Below are 17,840 nucleotides of genomic sequence, written 5' to 3' on the forward strand. Positions count from 1 at the left end.
TGTATGAGTATATTGCCTGCATGTATGTGAGTGCAGCCTCAGAGGTCAGAAGAGAGTGTCAGATTCCCCTGGAACTGGAATTAAGGACGGTTCGTAGCCACCATTGGGTGCTAGGAATTGAACCCGGGTCCTCTGCAAGAGCAGTCAGTGCTCTTAACCACTGAGCCATCTCTCCAGCCCCGGGGTCCTTATTTTTAAAAAATGGTTTTCTGCCTTTGGAGGTTTTAAAAGTAACTGACATAGTAGTACTAATGTTAGGAAGCTATCTGTTTGTTCCTTGTCTGATTCTTCTCTGTAAGAGATGTATTCTCTGAAAGCCATGATAGAAAAAAAACCAAACTATAGTTATGGCTTTATATGAGGTCATAAACCAAGACGAGGTGAGACTTTGGGGATACAATTCATGATTCCATGATTAATCCCCATCTCTGGGGCGGGGGGGATGATGTAGCTAAATGGAATATTTAAGGCAAATGTGGATTTTAATCCTTATTTTCTTGTCTGTCAGCAAATTTTAGCAGACAAGTTTATGGTTAGAACACTAACACAGCTAGGTAAAACCACTGACCTTGTGTCTGATGAAACTTTCTCAATTCTGTTTGTCTCAGATGGAGACTTCTGCAATGATTTTCAGACAGGAATTTTTTTTAGCATTTGTTTTCTTTCTAAATTTATAAAAATTTGCCTAATTTTGAGACTGTTAGTTTCCTTCTCACTGTAACCTGATGCCTAAGGTATAAAATTTATATGCTACTTCCCTTTGGGACTCAGAACTTTGAGACAGTAGTCTCTCTGGGTCAAGGCTACAGCCTAGATAAAATACCTGCTTCCTGTACACTCCTGGTGTCCTGCCTGATTGTTCCCATAACACTAGGATTAAAAGCATGTGCCACTGTGTCTGGCGACTTATTTTTGTTTTTATCCTCAGACAGGGCCTTCCTATGTTGTCCAGACTTGCCTTGAACTCCTAGGCTTAAGTCATCCTGCCTTATCACCCAAGTGCTGGGACCACAATTGTGGCATCACACCATCTACAAAAGGGAGTATTCTAGTTCTCATGATAGTAAGAATTCCTGTTATAATCACTGGCTCTTTTGACTCAGCACAAGCCCCTAGATTTTAGGTACCTTCAGAAGACTCTACTTGCATCAGGCTGAACAACAGGCAGTGCCATTCAGAGCCTTCCAAAACACAGGACTTGTTCTTTCTAAGAGCCTTGAGTTACCCATCCATGGTGTCTGTGACATCAGTGCAAATCCTGTTTTGTACATTCCTGGTCTTGAGAAACAGCCTATCAGAATCTCTTTTTAGATTCTCTAAGACAGTATCACTTGGAGTTTTCAGTGAGTCTCAGCTACCCACAATATAAAATGCTTGGGGCTTGCCCAGTTTCTTTATGTATAACTCAAAATGGGGTTTCAAAGCCCATGTGAGAGCAACATCATCTGTCTTTCTGTACTTCACAGCCTGACTTGGCAGCCAACGAGGCTCAGCTTTTGAGGAAGATCCAGTTGTTGTGCCTTATGGAGGTAAGCACTCAAGAATTATCCTGTGCAAAATTCTCAACTATTCACATAAGCTGGGTATTCCCTGTGAGTTTTCCCACCCCTCCTGAGTGGTTTCTTCCTTATGGCCCTATTCTTGCCCATGTGTTTCCTTTTGCCTCTGCTTATTTAAGTTTGAATTTGTATCTTACAATTTTTTTTTTTTTTTTTTTTTTTTTTTTTTTTTTTTTCAGCAATACCACTTCTGGGTAAAGGGGGCAGGGGACACATGTGGAGGTCAGAGGACAATATGCAGGAGTCAGTTCTCTCCCTCTACCATGTGGGTTCTAGGGATCAAACTCCAGGTCATCAGTCTTGACAGTAAGCACCTTTACCCACAGAGCCATATCACTGGCCCATAAGTTTGAATCTTGGATAGCCCCGTTCAGACTTGTTTCCCACCCATCTGAGTTGAAGCTGCTGTCCCTTTCTGCCACTAACCTTGTGACATGCCCTTTCTGTCCACGTGTTTGTTTTTCTCCACTGGAATATGAGCTTGCAGAAGAAATGAAACTTGCATTTCTAGTTCCCTACAGTGTCCTCTTTGAGGGACTTGGTCACCTCCTATACCTGTGCAAGGAATAAGTATTTGTTCTTGTCAAACGTTCCTTTAAAGCTTGTTTTGTTCTTTAACCTTGTCTGAACATTGAAAACTTGTTCATAGTGGATACATGACTAAGATTAGGAAATATTTAGTATGTGGAGTACTGATAAGGTGATCTCTGTTTTCAGAGCAACTCTTAGCAAAAAAATACTCCTTTCTTTTTTAGGGGAACAGGGGGTGGTGTTTGAAACAGGGTCTCACTTTGTAGCCCTGGCTGGCCTAGAACTCTACATAGACCAGGCTGGCCTCATGAAGATCCAACTGCCTATGCCTGGTATTAAAGGCATGCACCATCACGCCTGGCAACAATAAAATATTCTTATAAATCAATTGTTTGACCACTGTTTTGTTTGGAAAAATAGTTTTAAATAGTTAATTTTTTTCAGATGACTTTCACACGGCCTGCCAACCACAGACAGCTCACCTTTGAAGAAATTGCCAAAAGTGCAAAAATCACTGTGAACAAGGTATGGTTCTTAGACTTGGGTCTGGTAGCAGGAGAGCTATCCTGACCCCTGGCAGAGGTCTGGCTTCTGCAAACACTGTGTACCTAGCATGTCTCATGCAAGCCCCTTGCACAGGTGGAGTTGCTGGTGATGAAGGCACTGTCAGTGGGGCTGGTGAGAGGCAGCATAGATGAGGTAGACAAGCGAGTTCATATGACCTGGGTGCAGCCCCGAGTTCTGGATTTGCAGCAGGTAAGGTGACTTGAGTCCTGCCCACTTTTGTGGGCTTGGGGTTGTACCTATGCTGTCCCAGTTTTGTGTGGACAGAAACCATTTGAGAAGAAGGCATTATTTTACACAGGGTATTGGAGATGGGATTACTGCTATGGAGGCCTAGTATAATGCATACCTGATGTCTGAGCCCTACATTTAGAGGCTTACTGTGGCAACAGTGCTGGCTGTGCTGGTGGTGCCTTTTAATCTTAAAATTGGTACTGTGATCAAGTATGTTCCTGGTTTTATGATTTGAGACCATATCCTTATTCATATTTGCTGGAAATTTAATCCTGTGGGTTTCCTTCATTCTTGGCTATTTTCTTTAATGAGCATTTTTAGAATATCCTTATGATAAAAATTGCAGGAAGATCCCATGATACATCCTCACCCCAGCCCTGTTGCCATTAGTGTTATCCCAATAAAGAGAGATTTAGCATTGTCACACATGGCCTGTGACTTCCTTGTGGCCTAACACCCCATGTGATTCTGATTTGCCTTCAGATCAAGGGGATGAAGGACCGTCTGGAACTGTGGTGTACTGATGTAAAGAGTATGGAGATGCTGGTGGAGTACCAGGCGCAAGACATCCTCACGTAGTGCCCCAGTGTCTGTGACCCCAGCCTCATCCAGCAAGGCATTTCTGTGGCCCCTGAAACTGTCAGGGGAGAAAATCTGTATTAAATTGGGATGGGGGTTGGGATCCTGCTGAGTAGGAACACTTCTTGCTGTAAAAGCAGAGGACTGTCAATGATGGGGGTATGGTTACCTGGAAAAGACTCTTGTGTTGTGTGTCTTGTAGCCTGCAAAGAGGGTTGGTGGGTTCTCCGGGCCTGGATGATGAGGGAGGGCTAGAATGGGAATAGGGATGGAATGGTCTCTACCCACATCCACCTAAATGGACCCTTTTCTATATGGTTTGAGAGTGCTCCTGTAATAAATTACTTTGCTTTGTCCTGTTGATGATTCTGTTCTCTGGCTTAGCTCCTAAGCCAACCCTGTGCCTGAAGAAATGAGCACTTGAGCTGGAACTCAAGAGTTGGGGATTTAGCCCTGCCTCTCTTCTAGCACCATACACAGGACTACCATGGAAGAAGGAAGTCCTGTCTTTATTGTCAGACATGCAAGCATTCACTCCGTGCTACGGCCCACTTCAGAGCCTTCTTGGACCCAGGCAACCACACTTGATGCCTAGTATCATTTAGGTACTTTTGTGCCCCAGTGTATGCATGTCAACAGCCCTGTGGCAGTGGGTATTGTGAGTTGCAGCACAAGAATCAGCACAAACAGGTGGAAGAAGAGTTTAATGTGCCCTTTAAACTGTACTTCATGCTGTGGTGCTTTTCTTGTAGCCCTCTAGGTGGGATAAGACCCAGCCTGCAGGAACCAGGAAACTGAGGAATATGGTCAAGATCCCCACAGTCTGCTCCTGTCAGAAAAAAAGCACACATGAATCCACTGGCCATTAAAGGGCTTGGGCCTGGCCACTGGGCAGGAAAACTGCCTGTCCCTCGAATCCTTCAGTATGAGCTTAGCCTGTCAAAAGCAACCTTCAAGGCTGAAGTGACTGCCTTTGCTTCCTCTCTCTAGGCAGGCCAGCCAGTCTCCATTTGTCTTCTGCTCCCCTGTGCAGTCTGGCTATGAGCTGGCTCTGCTGTGTCAGTGAGGTTGGCATCCTCTAGCCCTTGGCAAGAAGGGTGACCTCAAACCAGGAAGAATAAATAGCCTTGGGCTTCAGAGCCCAAGCTACTGCCTGGCTACAGCACCTCCTAGCTGGGCAGAGGTTCACTCACTTCCTGTTACAGTATGAGCCAGGATGTTATGCAGAGTAGCAGAACAACTTCGTATTTAACTTGCTCTAAACAAGCACAGGGCCATTCTCTGAAGGTAGTCCTTCAGAAGGTGGGTGTGATCAGACACTTGCTCTACAAGGATGTGTAGTGTGGGCAGTAGCAACCCCACCAGGTGCCCCATGTTCTCAGTGATTGTACTTAGAGAACCAGATTCTGAGGCATCAAGCACACAGCATCCTGAGCTCCTGCTTGAAATGGGGCCCAGGTGCAGGCCTCCCACCTCTCAGTCAGGTGCTCCAGACCAGTCTTTCCTGTTTTAAATCCTGAGTTTAAGAGTAAATATGGCATAGAAAGCTAGTCATAGTCTAGACCGAGTCTTGGGTACATAACTGACTAATTCATGCTTGAAATAGACACACTTTGTACTTCAGATTCTACTGGGTGAGGTGCTGTTTTGGTTTTCCCTTGTACTCGGCCTCAGAGCAGCCCATCTTTCCCTGTACAGTGGAATAAATATACATATGCCCTGCTCTGAGCCCTACACCCCACCTGAACTCTGTGCCCCTTAGTTCTCGACTTTGACCCAGTGGTATATGAGACCTGAGGAAAGCCCCTCCCCATAGTTTTATCATCTTAGACTTCCCTCTTTCCCTGAAACCCTGGAAAATGCTGCCTTGGAGGTTACTTACCATAGGGGAAGTGGGAGTTTTGGCTGGCTTGGCAGAGATGTGGGCTTTGGGAGTCACCCAACACCTCAGGGGAGCTTGGAGCAGCTGCAGGACGGGGAGTCTTGACATGGTTCTGGGCTCAAGCTCCTTCCTTGAGGTATCCTGAATGTCCGCTGCACGTCCTCTACTGACTTAGGTGGTTAGGGCTTTTTATAGCTGGAGTGGGGAAATGCAGCTGTCCCCTCCTGTCACAAGACTTGGCAGAAAGAATGCCTACTGTTAGCTGGGAAAGGACCAGCCTGGCTTGTGGTCCTTCTGTGGCTTTGAAAGACTGTGAAGCCCTCAAAATGTATGTAGATGTGGGCCCTTCAAGAAAGGACTTTCACTTTGTAGAAAAAGGACCTCAGTGATGGAGTAGGCCCAGAAAATCATACTTAAAATTTGGTAAGCATTGTGGCATGCTTTAAAAGTAAACCCTAGTCAGGTATGGTGGGGTACACCTTTAATCTCAGGACTTGGGGGGTCAGAGGCAGGTGGATCTCTATGAGTTTGAGGCCACTCTGGTCTCCATAGTGAGTTCCAGGCCAGCCTGGGCTATACAATGAGACCCTGTCTCAAAATTAAGCCTTAAATCTTGGGGTGTCAACCATACAGTGCCATATAGACCTGTTCTGAAATTCTGTGATGTGGATTCCTGGGTGAGCAACTGTCTTTCCCATTCTCATATAGTAGTACACTTTCAACCAGTAGCTCTACAGTTTAAGCCTATTCTATTCCTAGGCACAGCTGGAGAGTCCCTTAGGTACCTCTGCATGGTGAGTGGTCTCACAGTTGTGTTGCAGATGAACAGAAGTAGGAATTTCAGTAGGCACTTAATGAGTGCCAGTTGTGGGAGTGGTCATGTCTTACCCTAGATCCTTGTCCCTGGTGAACTCACCGGACTATTGGGTGAGCTCTAGCACTCCAGCCTCTATGTGTTTGCAGATAATGGGCTATTTATTTTTTCCTAAACTTGTATTAGTATCTTGTTTCCTGCTCCTGAGATGTTCTCACCTTTTCAAGAAAATTCCACTCTCCCACGTGCTAGTCTACTCTGCCCCGAGGCAGTAGCCTCTGACCTCTATCCAGTGTCATCTAGCCTGTGCCTGAACTCTAGTAGCCCCAGACCCTCCTGGACTAAATAGAGCCAGACCTTGTCTGATCCTGGTCCAATGCGACTTAATATCCCCAGGTGCTTCTTTTCAGTCTTAATCTAGGATCTGTTAACCACTAACTACTATCCCCACCTCAGGGCCAAGTTCCTGTGGCCCTGGAGTGCCCCTTCTATGGCAAGCAGGCCTCTGGAATTCACACTGGAATCCAGCTCTCTAGTAGCATCACACCCTAGAGGATCAGGCCCCCATCCTCCCCACATCTAACCTCAAACATTTCTACTGTGGCTGCACATATAGCCCAGACAATCCTTGTAATGCAATCAGGTCTCATCATTATTACTGCCTATGCTCTGTATCTTCCAACAGGCTCCATGCAGTGCCTGCCTTGATATACTAGCACATTGCCAAGCCACACTGGTGCCTTTTCCTGGACTGTCTTTCCCTCATGTTCTTACATATCTATTCAGATCATTAGGTTTTGCCCAAATGCTTTTTGAATGTATCTTGCTCCACTGTGTGCTTGAATAGCTAGAATGAGAGTATGAGAGTAGGGACTCTGTCTACCACTCAGTCTTTGGAAACCTAGAACAGTTCCTGACTTAGCAGATTTTTCAGTTAATGTTGGGGAATCAGGATGGATCAATGGATGGATAGATGAATAGATGGATGACCAATTAATTGTACAAGCAGATATAAGGACAGATGGCATTTCCATCATATATTAGGCAGTGTGCTAGATTTGGAAGGGGGTTACAAAACTGAGTCAGAGAAAGCTTCAGGAAAGATGCTCTATCTTTAGAAGGCCCAGGATATTGTCATGGCTGTTAAAGGCCACAGCCTAGTGCTCTTCAGTTGCTTTCAGACCATATTGGTGTGAGTCCAAGCCTGAGATGGGACATCTGATCACACTAGTCACTGGCCTCTCAACCTCATCCTTGGCTATTGCCTGTACCCCTTGAGTTCACCATAGTCACAATCCCTCACTAGGGACAATTATGTCATTATTTGCTTAAAAACGATGATGATGATGATGATGATGTAAATCTGCTCCATTAGGAACATGACTTTTCAAAATTTTATTCATTATTTTTATTTTTTGTGTATGAGAGTATTGCCTGCATGTATGTAAGTGCACCTGTGTCATGCAATGCCTGAGGAGGTCAGAAGAGGACATCATATTCCCCTGGAACTGGAGTTATGGATGGTTGTTAGCCACCATGTGGGTGCTGGGAATTGAACCCAGGTCCTCTGCAAGAGCAGCCAGTGCTCTTATACTCTGAGCCATCATCTCTCCGGCCCCATGACTTTTTTTTTGGTCTTTTTGAGACAGGGTCTCCCTATAGCCCCAGCTGGCCTGGAACTCACTATATAGACCAGGCTGGCCTTGAACTCACAGAGATCCACCTGCCTCTGCCTCCCAAGTGCTGGGACTAAAGGCATGTGCCACAATGCCTGGCCTATGACTTTATTTTTATTCTTCTCCAGAAGTTACATTTGCTTTGTATGTAGGACTCCTCACTAGGCTCCACTCACCTTGTAGGCCCAGCCCAGTTTTCTTAGGAAAGAGCCAAGTCCTGGGAGGTCAGAGAGAGACATAGGAAGGGAGGTGTCCTGAATGTTATCTCCAGGAGCACTGGGTTCCAGGTTCCAGCCTCAGGCTGTGGGGGGCTCCCCGCCTCCTCTGTCATAATCCCTTCCGCCTGAACCTTTAATTATAGTCTTGGGGTCCAGTCTTGGATAAGGCTGTGGACCTGAGCAGTTTGTTCAGAGGATCACTCTCTCGATGGGTGATGTTTCTTCTTTCACAAGTAAGACCTGTCTCTAACCCCCACAAGCCTGCCTCTGAGAGAGATCTCCATCTCTGCCCTCCTGGGGAGCCATTTTCTGGCTGGCCATTGGCATGATCGTCCTCAGCTCTTGAGGCTGCCTTAGACAATCACCACACTGCCCTTCTCAGGGTGATTCCAGGCACTGTTGGCAATGTCAAGAGAAGTGAATTTCTTTTACTTCATATCGTGTGTGTGTGTGTGCGTGTGTACAAAATTGTTGGCTTTTGTTTTAAATATTATTTTTATTTTATATATGAGTGTACCCATGTGTGCAATGCCTGTGGAGCCCAGGAGAGGACATCAGATCCCCTGAAATGGGAACGTTGTTAGCCACCATGTGGGTGCTAGGAACCAAACCCAGGTCCTCGGCAAGATCAGTCAGTACTCTTAGCTACTGAACCATGTCTCCAACCCCCTGGTTTTGTTTATTGAGACAAGATTTTACTATGTAGCTTTGGCTGACCTGGAATTCTGTATATAGACCAGGCAGGCCTCAAACTCACAGAAACCTGCCTGCCTCCACCTCCTGAGTGCTGGAATTAAAAATGCACTATCATACCCAGCTTAAAGATTCGTTTTTATTGTATTTATATGTATGTCTGTGTGAATGTCATGTGTTTGCAGGTACTTAGAGAGGCCAAAAGATAGAGCTATAGTTACAGACAGTTCTAAGCTACCTGACATGGGTGCTTAGAACAGAATTAGGGTCCTTTGGAAGAACAGCAAGTGCTTATAGGCTTTTAACCACTGAGCCATCTCTTCAGCTCCCCTATCCCAGTTTTAAAAAATGATTCTATTTATATGTATGTGTGTCTGTATCAGTGTATGCTGGTGTGCCAACACTCCCCCTCTTTTTCTTTTGTAAGAGAAGTTTTAGGGTTTCAGAAAAGTTGTGAAGATAAGACAAAGTGGGGCTGGAGAGATGGCTTTTACAGTAAGAGTACTTACAGAGGACTTGGGTTCAGGTCCCAGCACCCATATCAGGAGGCTCTTTACTTGTAACTCCACTTTCAGGAGACCCAATACCCTCTAGCCTTCTTGGGTATCTACACATACGTGGTACACATAAACTTATGCAGGCACACACACATACACATAAGTAAAAAAATTTTTTAAAGATAGGGCAAAGTGTTTCCATTTCACCCACACTGTGGTGACTACAAGACCCAGGGCTTGATGCCCAGCATTGCAAAACACCTCAGGTGGGATGTGTAGAGAGGCCTACTTCCCTCCAAAGCCTCCGGCTTCCCAATACCTCCCAGCCCAGTCATGGTGGATGAGGCTTCAGTGATGGCTGGCCTGGTGGGTATGGGCAATGCAAAGAGTCACAATCAAAAGATACTCCACAGATCCCCTAGAGCCTGGGTGGCCATACCATCTATAGCCTTTCACTCCCTTCCTGACCCCTCCATTGGCCTTCTAACCTTCCAGCACTTTACAAACATAACCCAGCCCTCTTCATTCCTCAACTCAAGCAACAACTAGGCTTCTATCCTGTAGCTCAGGGTGGTGAAGGGGCAGCCTCTCCTCCCTGGTCCGCATTTTACTTAAGGGAAACAATGTTACCAGGTGAAGGAGAAGGCAGCCAAATTGGGTATGGGATAGAGATGAAGGCCCCATGGAGCAGCCAGGGAACTGGGGCGTGGAGAAGGCTTAGGACGGACCAGCCTTCCTGGTTTGTCCTGGACAAAAGTGCCTCTCTAGGTGTCTGGTGGACAAAGTGCTCTAGTCTTAAATCTTTTCTCAACACTCAAGCACACAACTTCTGGTGTAGAGCTGTTGTATACCTCTCCTAATGCCCAGAAGCATGAGGGGACCTATAGCCCGGCATACCCTCCCTGCAAAGCAAAGGCTACCTCAGCCCTCGGGACCCTAGGAGGACAGAGTAGACAACTGTGAGCACAGGGCACCACCCTGTGTCCAGCCTTGGAAGTGCACGAGCTGCTGGGGAAAGTGAACCACAGAGGCTGGGGTGTGCCCACTTCCCACAGGAAGACTTTACATACTGGGTACCCAGAGGACATTGGCAGAACTCTCATTTTGTACTTTATTGGATTTGTATTTACATCACTTAAAACAAGGTATGCCTGGTAGTGTCTGAGCCTGCAGCAACTAGAAACAAGTTAGAGGTGGATCCTGACAGCAAGTTCTCCTAGAGGCCTTTACAGCAGCTGGATTTACAGACCTGCAGGTTTGCTGCACATTTCACATCACCATTTTCATCTCACATAAAAACTAGATGATTGGGCTGGAGAGACTGTTCAGTAGTTAAGAGCACTTGCTGCACAATCTTGAGGACTGTAGTTCAGATCCCAGCATCTATGTAACAAGCTTGTAACTCCTGCTCCAAAGGACCTGAAGTCCTTTTCTGGCTTTTATGTGTGTGCAGGGTACACAGTGTGTGTACCCACACACATGCATATGCATCCACACACGTCCATATACATATAAATAGGTACATAATTAAAAATAAATAAAAACTTGATCCTTCATACTCTGCTATTCAAAACTAAACAGCCATTTCAGAAACATTAAAGGCTTGCCCATGTGAGACTCAGCCCTTTCTCTTCATTTGAAAAACTGCTCTCCCACTAAACACTGTACATTTCCTAGAATTACTAAAAACTGAAGGGAGATCTTACAGAGGGTGTGGCTACCTTCTGGAATCTGTTTTGGTAGGGATGGATGTGCTGAGCTACACGAGGCCACTTTGGCTTCAAAGCAGTTGAACTCAGAACAAGGCCTCTGCTGCCTCTTAGCAGGACCACAGAGAGTAAAATCTTGTCCTGGCTGCAGTCTCTCTGAGGCCAGTGACACCACTATAGAGAATCCTACTCTTTTATGAACAAGCTCAGATCCTCATAAATTTGACCCATAGTGACCCATGCTGCCCTACATAGTCTCAAGAAGAGATGACAACCCACACTGTAAAACGTATTCTTTGGTGTGAAGGTTAATCTTAATGGTCAACTTGACTAGATTTAAAAATCACCATGGAGCCAGGTGTGGTGGTGCACACCTTTGGTCCCAGCACTCAAGAGGCAGAGGCAGGCAGATCTCTATGAGTTCAAGCTCAACTTGGTCTACATAGTGAGTTCCAGGCCAGCTGGGGCTAGAGGGAGACTCTGCCTCAAAAAGACAGAAAAAAATCGCCATGGAAACACACCTTTGGGTTTGTCTATGAGGGTGTTTCCAGAAAGGCTTAACTGAAGAGGAAATCCCACCCTAAATGTGGGCAGCACCATCCCATGGACTGGGGGCCCAGATTGAATAAAAAGGAGAAAGCCCTTTCTTTGTTGTTTGGTAAGGTATTTATCATATTAGCAAGAAAATTAACTAATATATTCAGTAAAATAAGGAGATGGCCACCTAAGCATCCAGATATAAACTCTATCTGATACAACCTAAACAACCAAGGCACTGTGACATTGACACACCACCTGAATGCTTATATAGGAACCTCCCTCCCTGATAAAAGCAACCCTTAGGATGCAGGGATATAGATCAGTAGTTGGTAGAGCACTTGCCTAGCATGCAGAAAGCCCTGAGTTTAATTACCAACTCTGCATAAACCAGGTGTGGTGGTATATGCCTCTAATCCCAGCACTGGGGCTGTACAGGAAAGCGTATAGGTTCAAGGTCATCCTCATCCTCAGCTATTTAACTCAAGGCCATCCTGAGATACTTGAGACCCTGTTTCAAAAACAAAACAACAAAACAGGAGCCAGTGAGGTGGCTCAATGGGTAAAGGTGCTTGCTGCCAAGCCTGATGACTTGAGTTCCGTTCCTGGAACTCACATGGTAGGAGAGAACGGACTCCTACAAGTTGTCCTCTGACCTCCACATACGTGATGTGGCTCATGTATGCCTCCCCCACACGTACATGTGTTCTAGCATGCACACACATAAATTAAAATTTAATAAAATAATAAATGTAATTTTAAAATGTTAAAACCAAACATTAAAAAGTAATTTTCTAAAGCAGCTCTTAGAATATGTCTGCATAATTTCTCTCTGCTGTCTTCTTGCTGTTCCGAAGTGTAGCTAACAAACTGCCTCTGCTTTCTTCCATCTTTGGTGAATTTATTTTCAGCCCTTCGCTCATCCATCAATGCCATTTTTGGCAGAGCATTTCTGACTTATTCATGCTCTGGTTCCTCTCCATGGAGGGGAGCCTGACTCAAGCTCTCTTCACAGGGATGTGTCCTATGGACCTGGCCACAGAGTTTCACAACTTCCAACTGCTTTGTTGATGTAATGGTTAACTTTATATGTCAATTTGACTGGACTACGGTGCCTAGATATTTAGTCAAACATTATTCTAGATGTTTCTGCAAGAGTGTTTTTAGGTGAGAATAACAAGTAAGTTGGTAAACAGAAATTGGCACCAGAGGCTAGGGTCTTGGTATGATGAACCTCCATAATTTGAATGGGCCTTGTGGTCAGTTGAAGGCCTGAATAAAATGAAGTCTGACCTACCTTGAGCAAACGAGAATTCTGCTTCTCAACAACTTTGGGTGCAGGTACAAGGTCAGCCCTGCCCTGGGTCTGTGCTTGCCAGCTTCCCAGGCAGGCTATGGGCTCCCCAAGCCCCATAATCAAGGGAGCCAATTTCTTAAAATCAGTCTGCTCCTCCTGTCTTTCTTCTCTCCCTCTTCCCTCTCTCCCGCTGCTGGCTCTGTGGCCCTGCACACTCCTGAGTGATAGAGTTGGGGGAGAAACTGAGCCATGAGAAAAGAGTAGCTTTTCTGCTCTTTAATGTATCACAGACTTGCCATTGACTACAGGAGTGAAATATTCCTTATTTCTTTTTTTAGCATTTTATTAAATTTTTGTGATTTCCATACAATATAATTTGATGACATTTACATCCCCTCTCCCATCCACACCTCCCCACATTGCCCCCCACTCAATTCAATGTACTCCCTCTGTATAATAAAGCCTGTAGAGTCTAACTTGAATCCCCAAATGTTCTCCAGTGTGTGTCCATCCACTGGAGCTTGCACAGGACTTGTGCATGCTGTCACCATTGTGTGAATTCATATGAGTAACTGACCAGGTATCTGGAGAACCCTACCCACCCCCATGGTCATCTACCTCCTCTGGCTCTTACAATCTTTCCACCTCCTCCTCTGCAATGATTCCTGAGCCCTGAGCTCCAGAAACCTGACAGAGGTGGCCCACTCAGAGATAAGTGCTCTGCATGCAGCCCCTCCTCCCTGCACATTAAAGAGCGTAAGTTTTTGTGTCAATCACCATCTGCTGCATAAGGAAACTTATCCAGTGAGAGTTGAAAGATGCATCAATGTTCAACAGTGGGTGGGCATTTGATCCAGCATAGTCCATTCCGATCATCCCTCCTGGGACTGGGAGTCCATATTATCATGAGGGTACCACAGTTACATCTCACAGGAGGGGATCACAGTTACATCTCACAGGAGGGGACCACAGCTCCAGATCACAGGAGAGGACTAAGACTCCAACCCATAGGAGAGACAACAGCTCCAGCTCACAGGAGGGGTACCACAGCTTCTGCTTACGGGAGAGGACCATGACCAGCTCACAGGAGGGGAACTACAGCTCCAGCTCAGGAAGAACCACAGCTCCAGCTCACAGGAGAGGACCACAACTCCAGCTCACAGGAGGATACCACAGCTCCAGCTCACAGGAGGGGACCACAGTTCCAGCTCACAGGCAGGGACCACAGCTCCAGCTTACAGAAGGGGAACCTCAGCTCCAGCTCATAGGAAGAACCAAAGCTCCAGTTCACAGGAGAGGCCCATGACTCCAATTTACAGGAGAGGACCACAGCTCCAGCTCATAGGAAGGGTCCACATCTCCAGCTTACAGGAGGGGACCACAGCTCCAGCTCCTAGGAAGGGTCCACAGCTCCAGATCACAGGAGGTGACCACAGCTCTAGCTCACAGGAGAGGGCCCCAGCTCCAGCTCACAGGAGGGGACCATAGCTCCAGTTCACAGGAAGAGAACCACAACTCCAGCTCACATGAAGGGAACCACAGCTCAAGCTCATAGGAAGAACCAGAGCTCCAGCTCACAGGAGAGGACCAGGACTCCAGCTCACCGGAGGGGACCACAACTCCTCCTCACAGGGAGGGAACCACGACTCCAGCTCACAGGAGGGGAACCACAGCTCCAGCTCATAGGAAGAACCAGAGCTCTAGCTTCACAAGAAGAACCACAGTTCCAGCTTATAGGAGAGGACCACAGCTCCAGCTCATGGGAAGAGACCATGACTCCAGCTCACAGGAGGGACTACAACTCTAGCTCTCTTTCTTGCCTTAAGTTCTCAAGCTCTCAAACAGTGTTTTTTCTGCATACATATAAGTACACTCATGTCCTGCAATGCCTGTGGAGGTCAGAAGAGGGCGTTGGATCCCCTGGAACAAAGCTACTTCATTTGACTGACTAAAATTTTGCTCCTCTGCTTAAAATCTTTCAGATATAATCCTCAGGATAGAGGGGACAGGTCCAAGATGACCAGAAACCTGGGTTCCGCTCCTTCCCACCACACAGATCCTCACTCATTTCTTGGCTGATGAGCTTCACTGTGCGCCAGTGCACTCCAGACCCTTGGGGTCAGCCCCACGTTGGGGGGGCGGGCATCATGGCCACGCTGGAAAAGCTCATGAAGGCCTTCAAGTCACTCAAGTCATTCCAGCAGCAGCAGCCGCAGCAGCAAAGGGCCACAGCATGGTGAGGGGGAAGTAAGGAGAGGGAGGATGGTGAGAGGCTGGTGTTATTGGGTGGAGGATGGGGATAATGGGAGTACTGGGATGGGGGAGGGAGGAGGGAGGCTAGATGGGAGGAAAAAGAGTAGAGATGAATGAATCTTGGGGGATAGGAAACCCAGAGAGAAATGTGATGCCCAGAAACCATAAAAGAAATGCCTGTACAGTGTCTAAACATTAGTGTATATATACACCTGGGAATTGCTTGGCAAGGAACACAGTGCCAGATAGAAGAGACCTCCTTTTGAATGGTTGGTGAGAGTGGTCCAGGAGACTCCCAAAATAACACAACCTGTTGCTAAACCTCTTGATTGTCTCCCAAAACTAGTAGATAAGAACTACTAATGAAGATAGGACACGCTTCGGCTACAGGACTTGAGCAATGGAGCAGGAGCCAACCTGGAGGACTTCAAACCAGAGTTTAGCTATCATAATGCTAGATGACGACATGCAAACTGCCAAGGGAGAAAAACAAACAGTGGTCCAACCCAGCCCTAAACCCTAATAACCATAGACCCATCGGCAATCAACAGTTATCTAATTGGACTTAAAGCCTTCTCAGTGGAAGTGAATTCATGGGTGGTACTGTAAACCCAGCCAAATACACATGGCAGGAGAGGATGTAGATCCTGTAGAAAAACCTATCTCATTCATATCTCTAAACAAAAGAAATTTCTTACCATATGGTAAGTATGGATCCTTATATTTACTGACAAGCATACTGTACACCATTCACCAAAGAAGCTTCTTTTCACAACAGATAGAAACTACTGCAGAATTCTACAACTGATCAGAGATATATGCCAAGTACTGGGTGACACATCTACACTTGAACCTCTACTCCTAAGGCTCAGGAACATAGCAGAACAGGGGTAGAGAGAAAACTCTCTCTCTCTCTCTCTCTCTCTCTCTCTCTCTCTCATACACACACACGTATGTATGTGCACACACACACGCACGCATCCCTCAACTCTCACCAGTTTCCTTATACAACAGAGTGCAATGCACACAGAAGACAACAACTGGCAAGTTTTTAAAGAAGAAGAGATTGCAGAGTGTGTATCCTTGGATGGGACTCATATTGAACATCACCCACCCACAGCTCAGGAACCATTTTTGGAAGGGGGACGTTGTAAGAGCCAGGGCTGGTTCATGAACACAAGGAAACAGACTTTCAGGCCACTGGAAGCTTACAGATGTGAACTTGTGGTGACGGTGGAATCAAGCACAGGACTCATGTCAACTCAATTAATCAAGGGCCCAGAGGGGATGAGAGAAATGGGTTGTAGGACAGCCCTAGAATGAGAACTGTTGGAGACTGATTGATGCTGAATGAGGGAGAATACACCTTACATACAATCTAAATGGGCTGACTAGACTTCGGTGAACGAATTTACATTGAAGGACATTTGGGTACAAATGCTTGACTGGATAAGACTTAACCTGTATGGCAAAATACATGAAGTCCGGTGGAGGGATGGGGCATGGATGGGGAGGGTGTCTAAATTTGATTAAGATCTGTTGTATGAAATTACAAAAGCTCAATAAAAAAATTTTTTTTGAAAGTTTAAGCCGGGCGCGGTGGTGCTTGCCTTTAATCCCAGCACTCAGGAGGCAGAGGCAGGCGGATCTCTGTGAGGTCAAGGCCAGCCTGGTCTACATAGTGAGTTCCAGGTCAGTTGGGGCTACAGGGAGACCCTGATACAAAAAAAAAAAAAAAGTTTAAGGTTTACAGAAAAGCTGTGAGACAGGACAGTGTTTACCCTATTGTGAACAAAGCCCCTGGCTGAATTCCCAGAAATTCAACAAAGCAAGAAAGCAGGAAAGCAAAAGCAGGAGGGAAGGAGACGAGACCAGAGAGAGAGAGAGAGAGAGAGAGAGAGAGAGAGAGAGAGAGAGAGGGAGGGAGGGAGGGAAGGAAAATTTTTACATCGTATGATGATTAATTTTATGCAGCATGACTGAACTACGGAATGGTCAGACATTCATTCAAACATTATTATTCTATCTATGTCCTTGAAGGTAGCTTTGAGTAAGATTAATATCTAAATCAGCAGGCTGTCAAGCAGATGGCCAACCCTAACATGAGAGCCTCATTCAGTCAGCTGAACGTCTAAACAGAACATAAAGCCCAGCCTCCTCATGAGAGAAATCCTCCAGCCTGACCATGTTGACCTGGGACTTTGTTCTTACCTTCAGACTCAAACTGAAACATCAACTCTTCCTGGATTTTGAGCTGCCTGTTGGAAGACAGAAACTCACCCCTCTGGCTCTCCTGACTATCAGTCCTTCAGGACTGGCTGCAGACGTGGGCCAGTCCAGACTCTACAATCACAGGGGCAAATTCTTGTCGTATATGCACGCCGTCTCTCTCATGCACGCGCGCGCACACTCACGCACACACGCGCACACACACACACACACACACACACACACACATTTTATCTTCTGGATGCTTCAAATCCTAGTGAGAAGTAAATACTTTTTAACAAAATAATTTAAAAGGGGCTCTTATAATGGCATATCTTAACCAAATAATTAGTTTAAATTGTTCATGAAAAACAAGACTAAGACTATTAATAGGTTTTACCTGTATTTATCACTGTTAGATATTTAAGATACCATATATACATTTCCTATGTTTTAGATACAGCTCCTGGATTTTCATTTAAAATTATCTTTTTCGTCTCTCTCATGCACGCGCGCGCACACTCACGCACACACGCGCACACACACACACACACACACACACACACACATTTTATCTTCTGGATGCTTC

General features: G+C 46.0%; 2 protein-coding genes across 2 annotated transcripts in view; one reads left to right on the forward strand and one right to left on the reverse strand.

Moving 5' to 3' along the window:
- Psmd13 (proteasome 26S subunit, non-ATPase 13) overlaps positions 1-3,828 on the forward strand; it is a 22,767-nt gene extending 18,939 nt beyond the window's left edge. Inside the window, exons 10-13 of the mRNA XM_008854362.3 lie at positions 1,467-1,529; positions 2,535-2,615; positions 2,730-2,846; positions 3,372-3,828. Coding sequence (XP_008852584.1) covers positions 1,467-1,529; positions 2,535-2,615; positions 2,730-2,846; positions 3,372-3,467 — 357 coding nt within the window. The 3' untranslated portion in view covers positions 3,468-3,828. The remainder of the gene's footprint in view (positions 1-1,466; positions 1,530-2,534; positions 2,616-2,729; positions 2,847-3,371) is intronic.
- A 327-nt stretch (positions 3,829-4,155) lies between these two features.
- On the reverse strand, positions 4,156-17,323 carry LOC103751059 (cytochrome c oxidase subunit 8B, mitochondrial). The gene is made up of 3 exons (XM_008854363.2): positions 17,255-17,323; positions 5,350-5,584; positions 4,156-4,296 (listed from the first exon to the last, which is right to left on the reverse strand). Exons 2-3 carry the CDS (start codon positions 5,455-5,457, stop codon positions 4,195-4,197), a joined length of 210 nt encoding a protein of 69 aa, XP_008852585.1. The 5' UTR covers positions 5,458-5,584; positions 17,255-17,323; the 3' UTR covers positions 4,156-4,194.
- Positions 17,324-17,840: the final 517 nt, after the last annotated feature.

The sequence above is a fragment of the Nannospalax galili genome, unplaced genomic scaffold, assembly GCF_000622305.1.
Source record: "Nannospalax galili isolate Female #2095 unplaced genomic scaffold, S.galili_v1.0 scaffold507, whole genome shotgun sequence".
NCBI lineage: Eukaryota > Metazoa > Chordata > Mammalia > Rodentia > Spalacidae > Nannospalax > Nannospalax galili.

Coding starts and splice junctions, on each gene's coding strand:
- LOC103751059 (XM_008854363.2), bottom strand. CDS start 5,457: ATGTCAAGACTCCCCGTCCTGCAGCTGCTCCAAGCTCCCCTGAGGTGT. Junction 4,297..5,349: donor AAACTCCCACTTCCCCTATG/GTAAGTAACCTC, acceptor TTTTTCTGACAG/GAGCAGACTGTGGGGATCTT.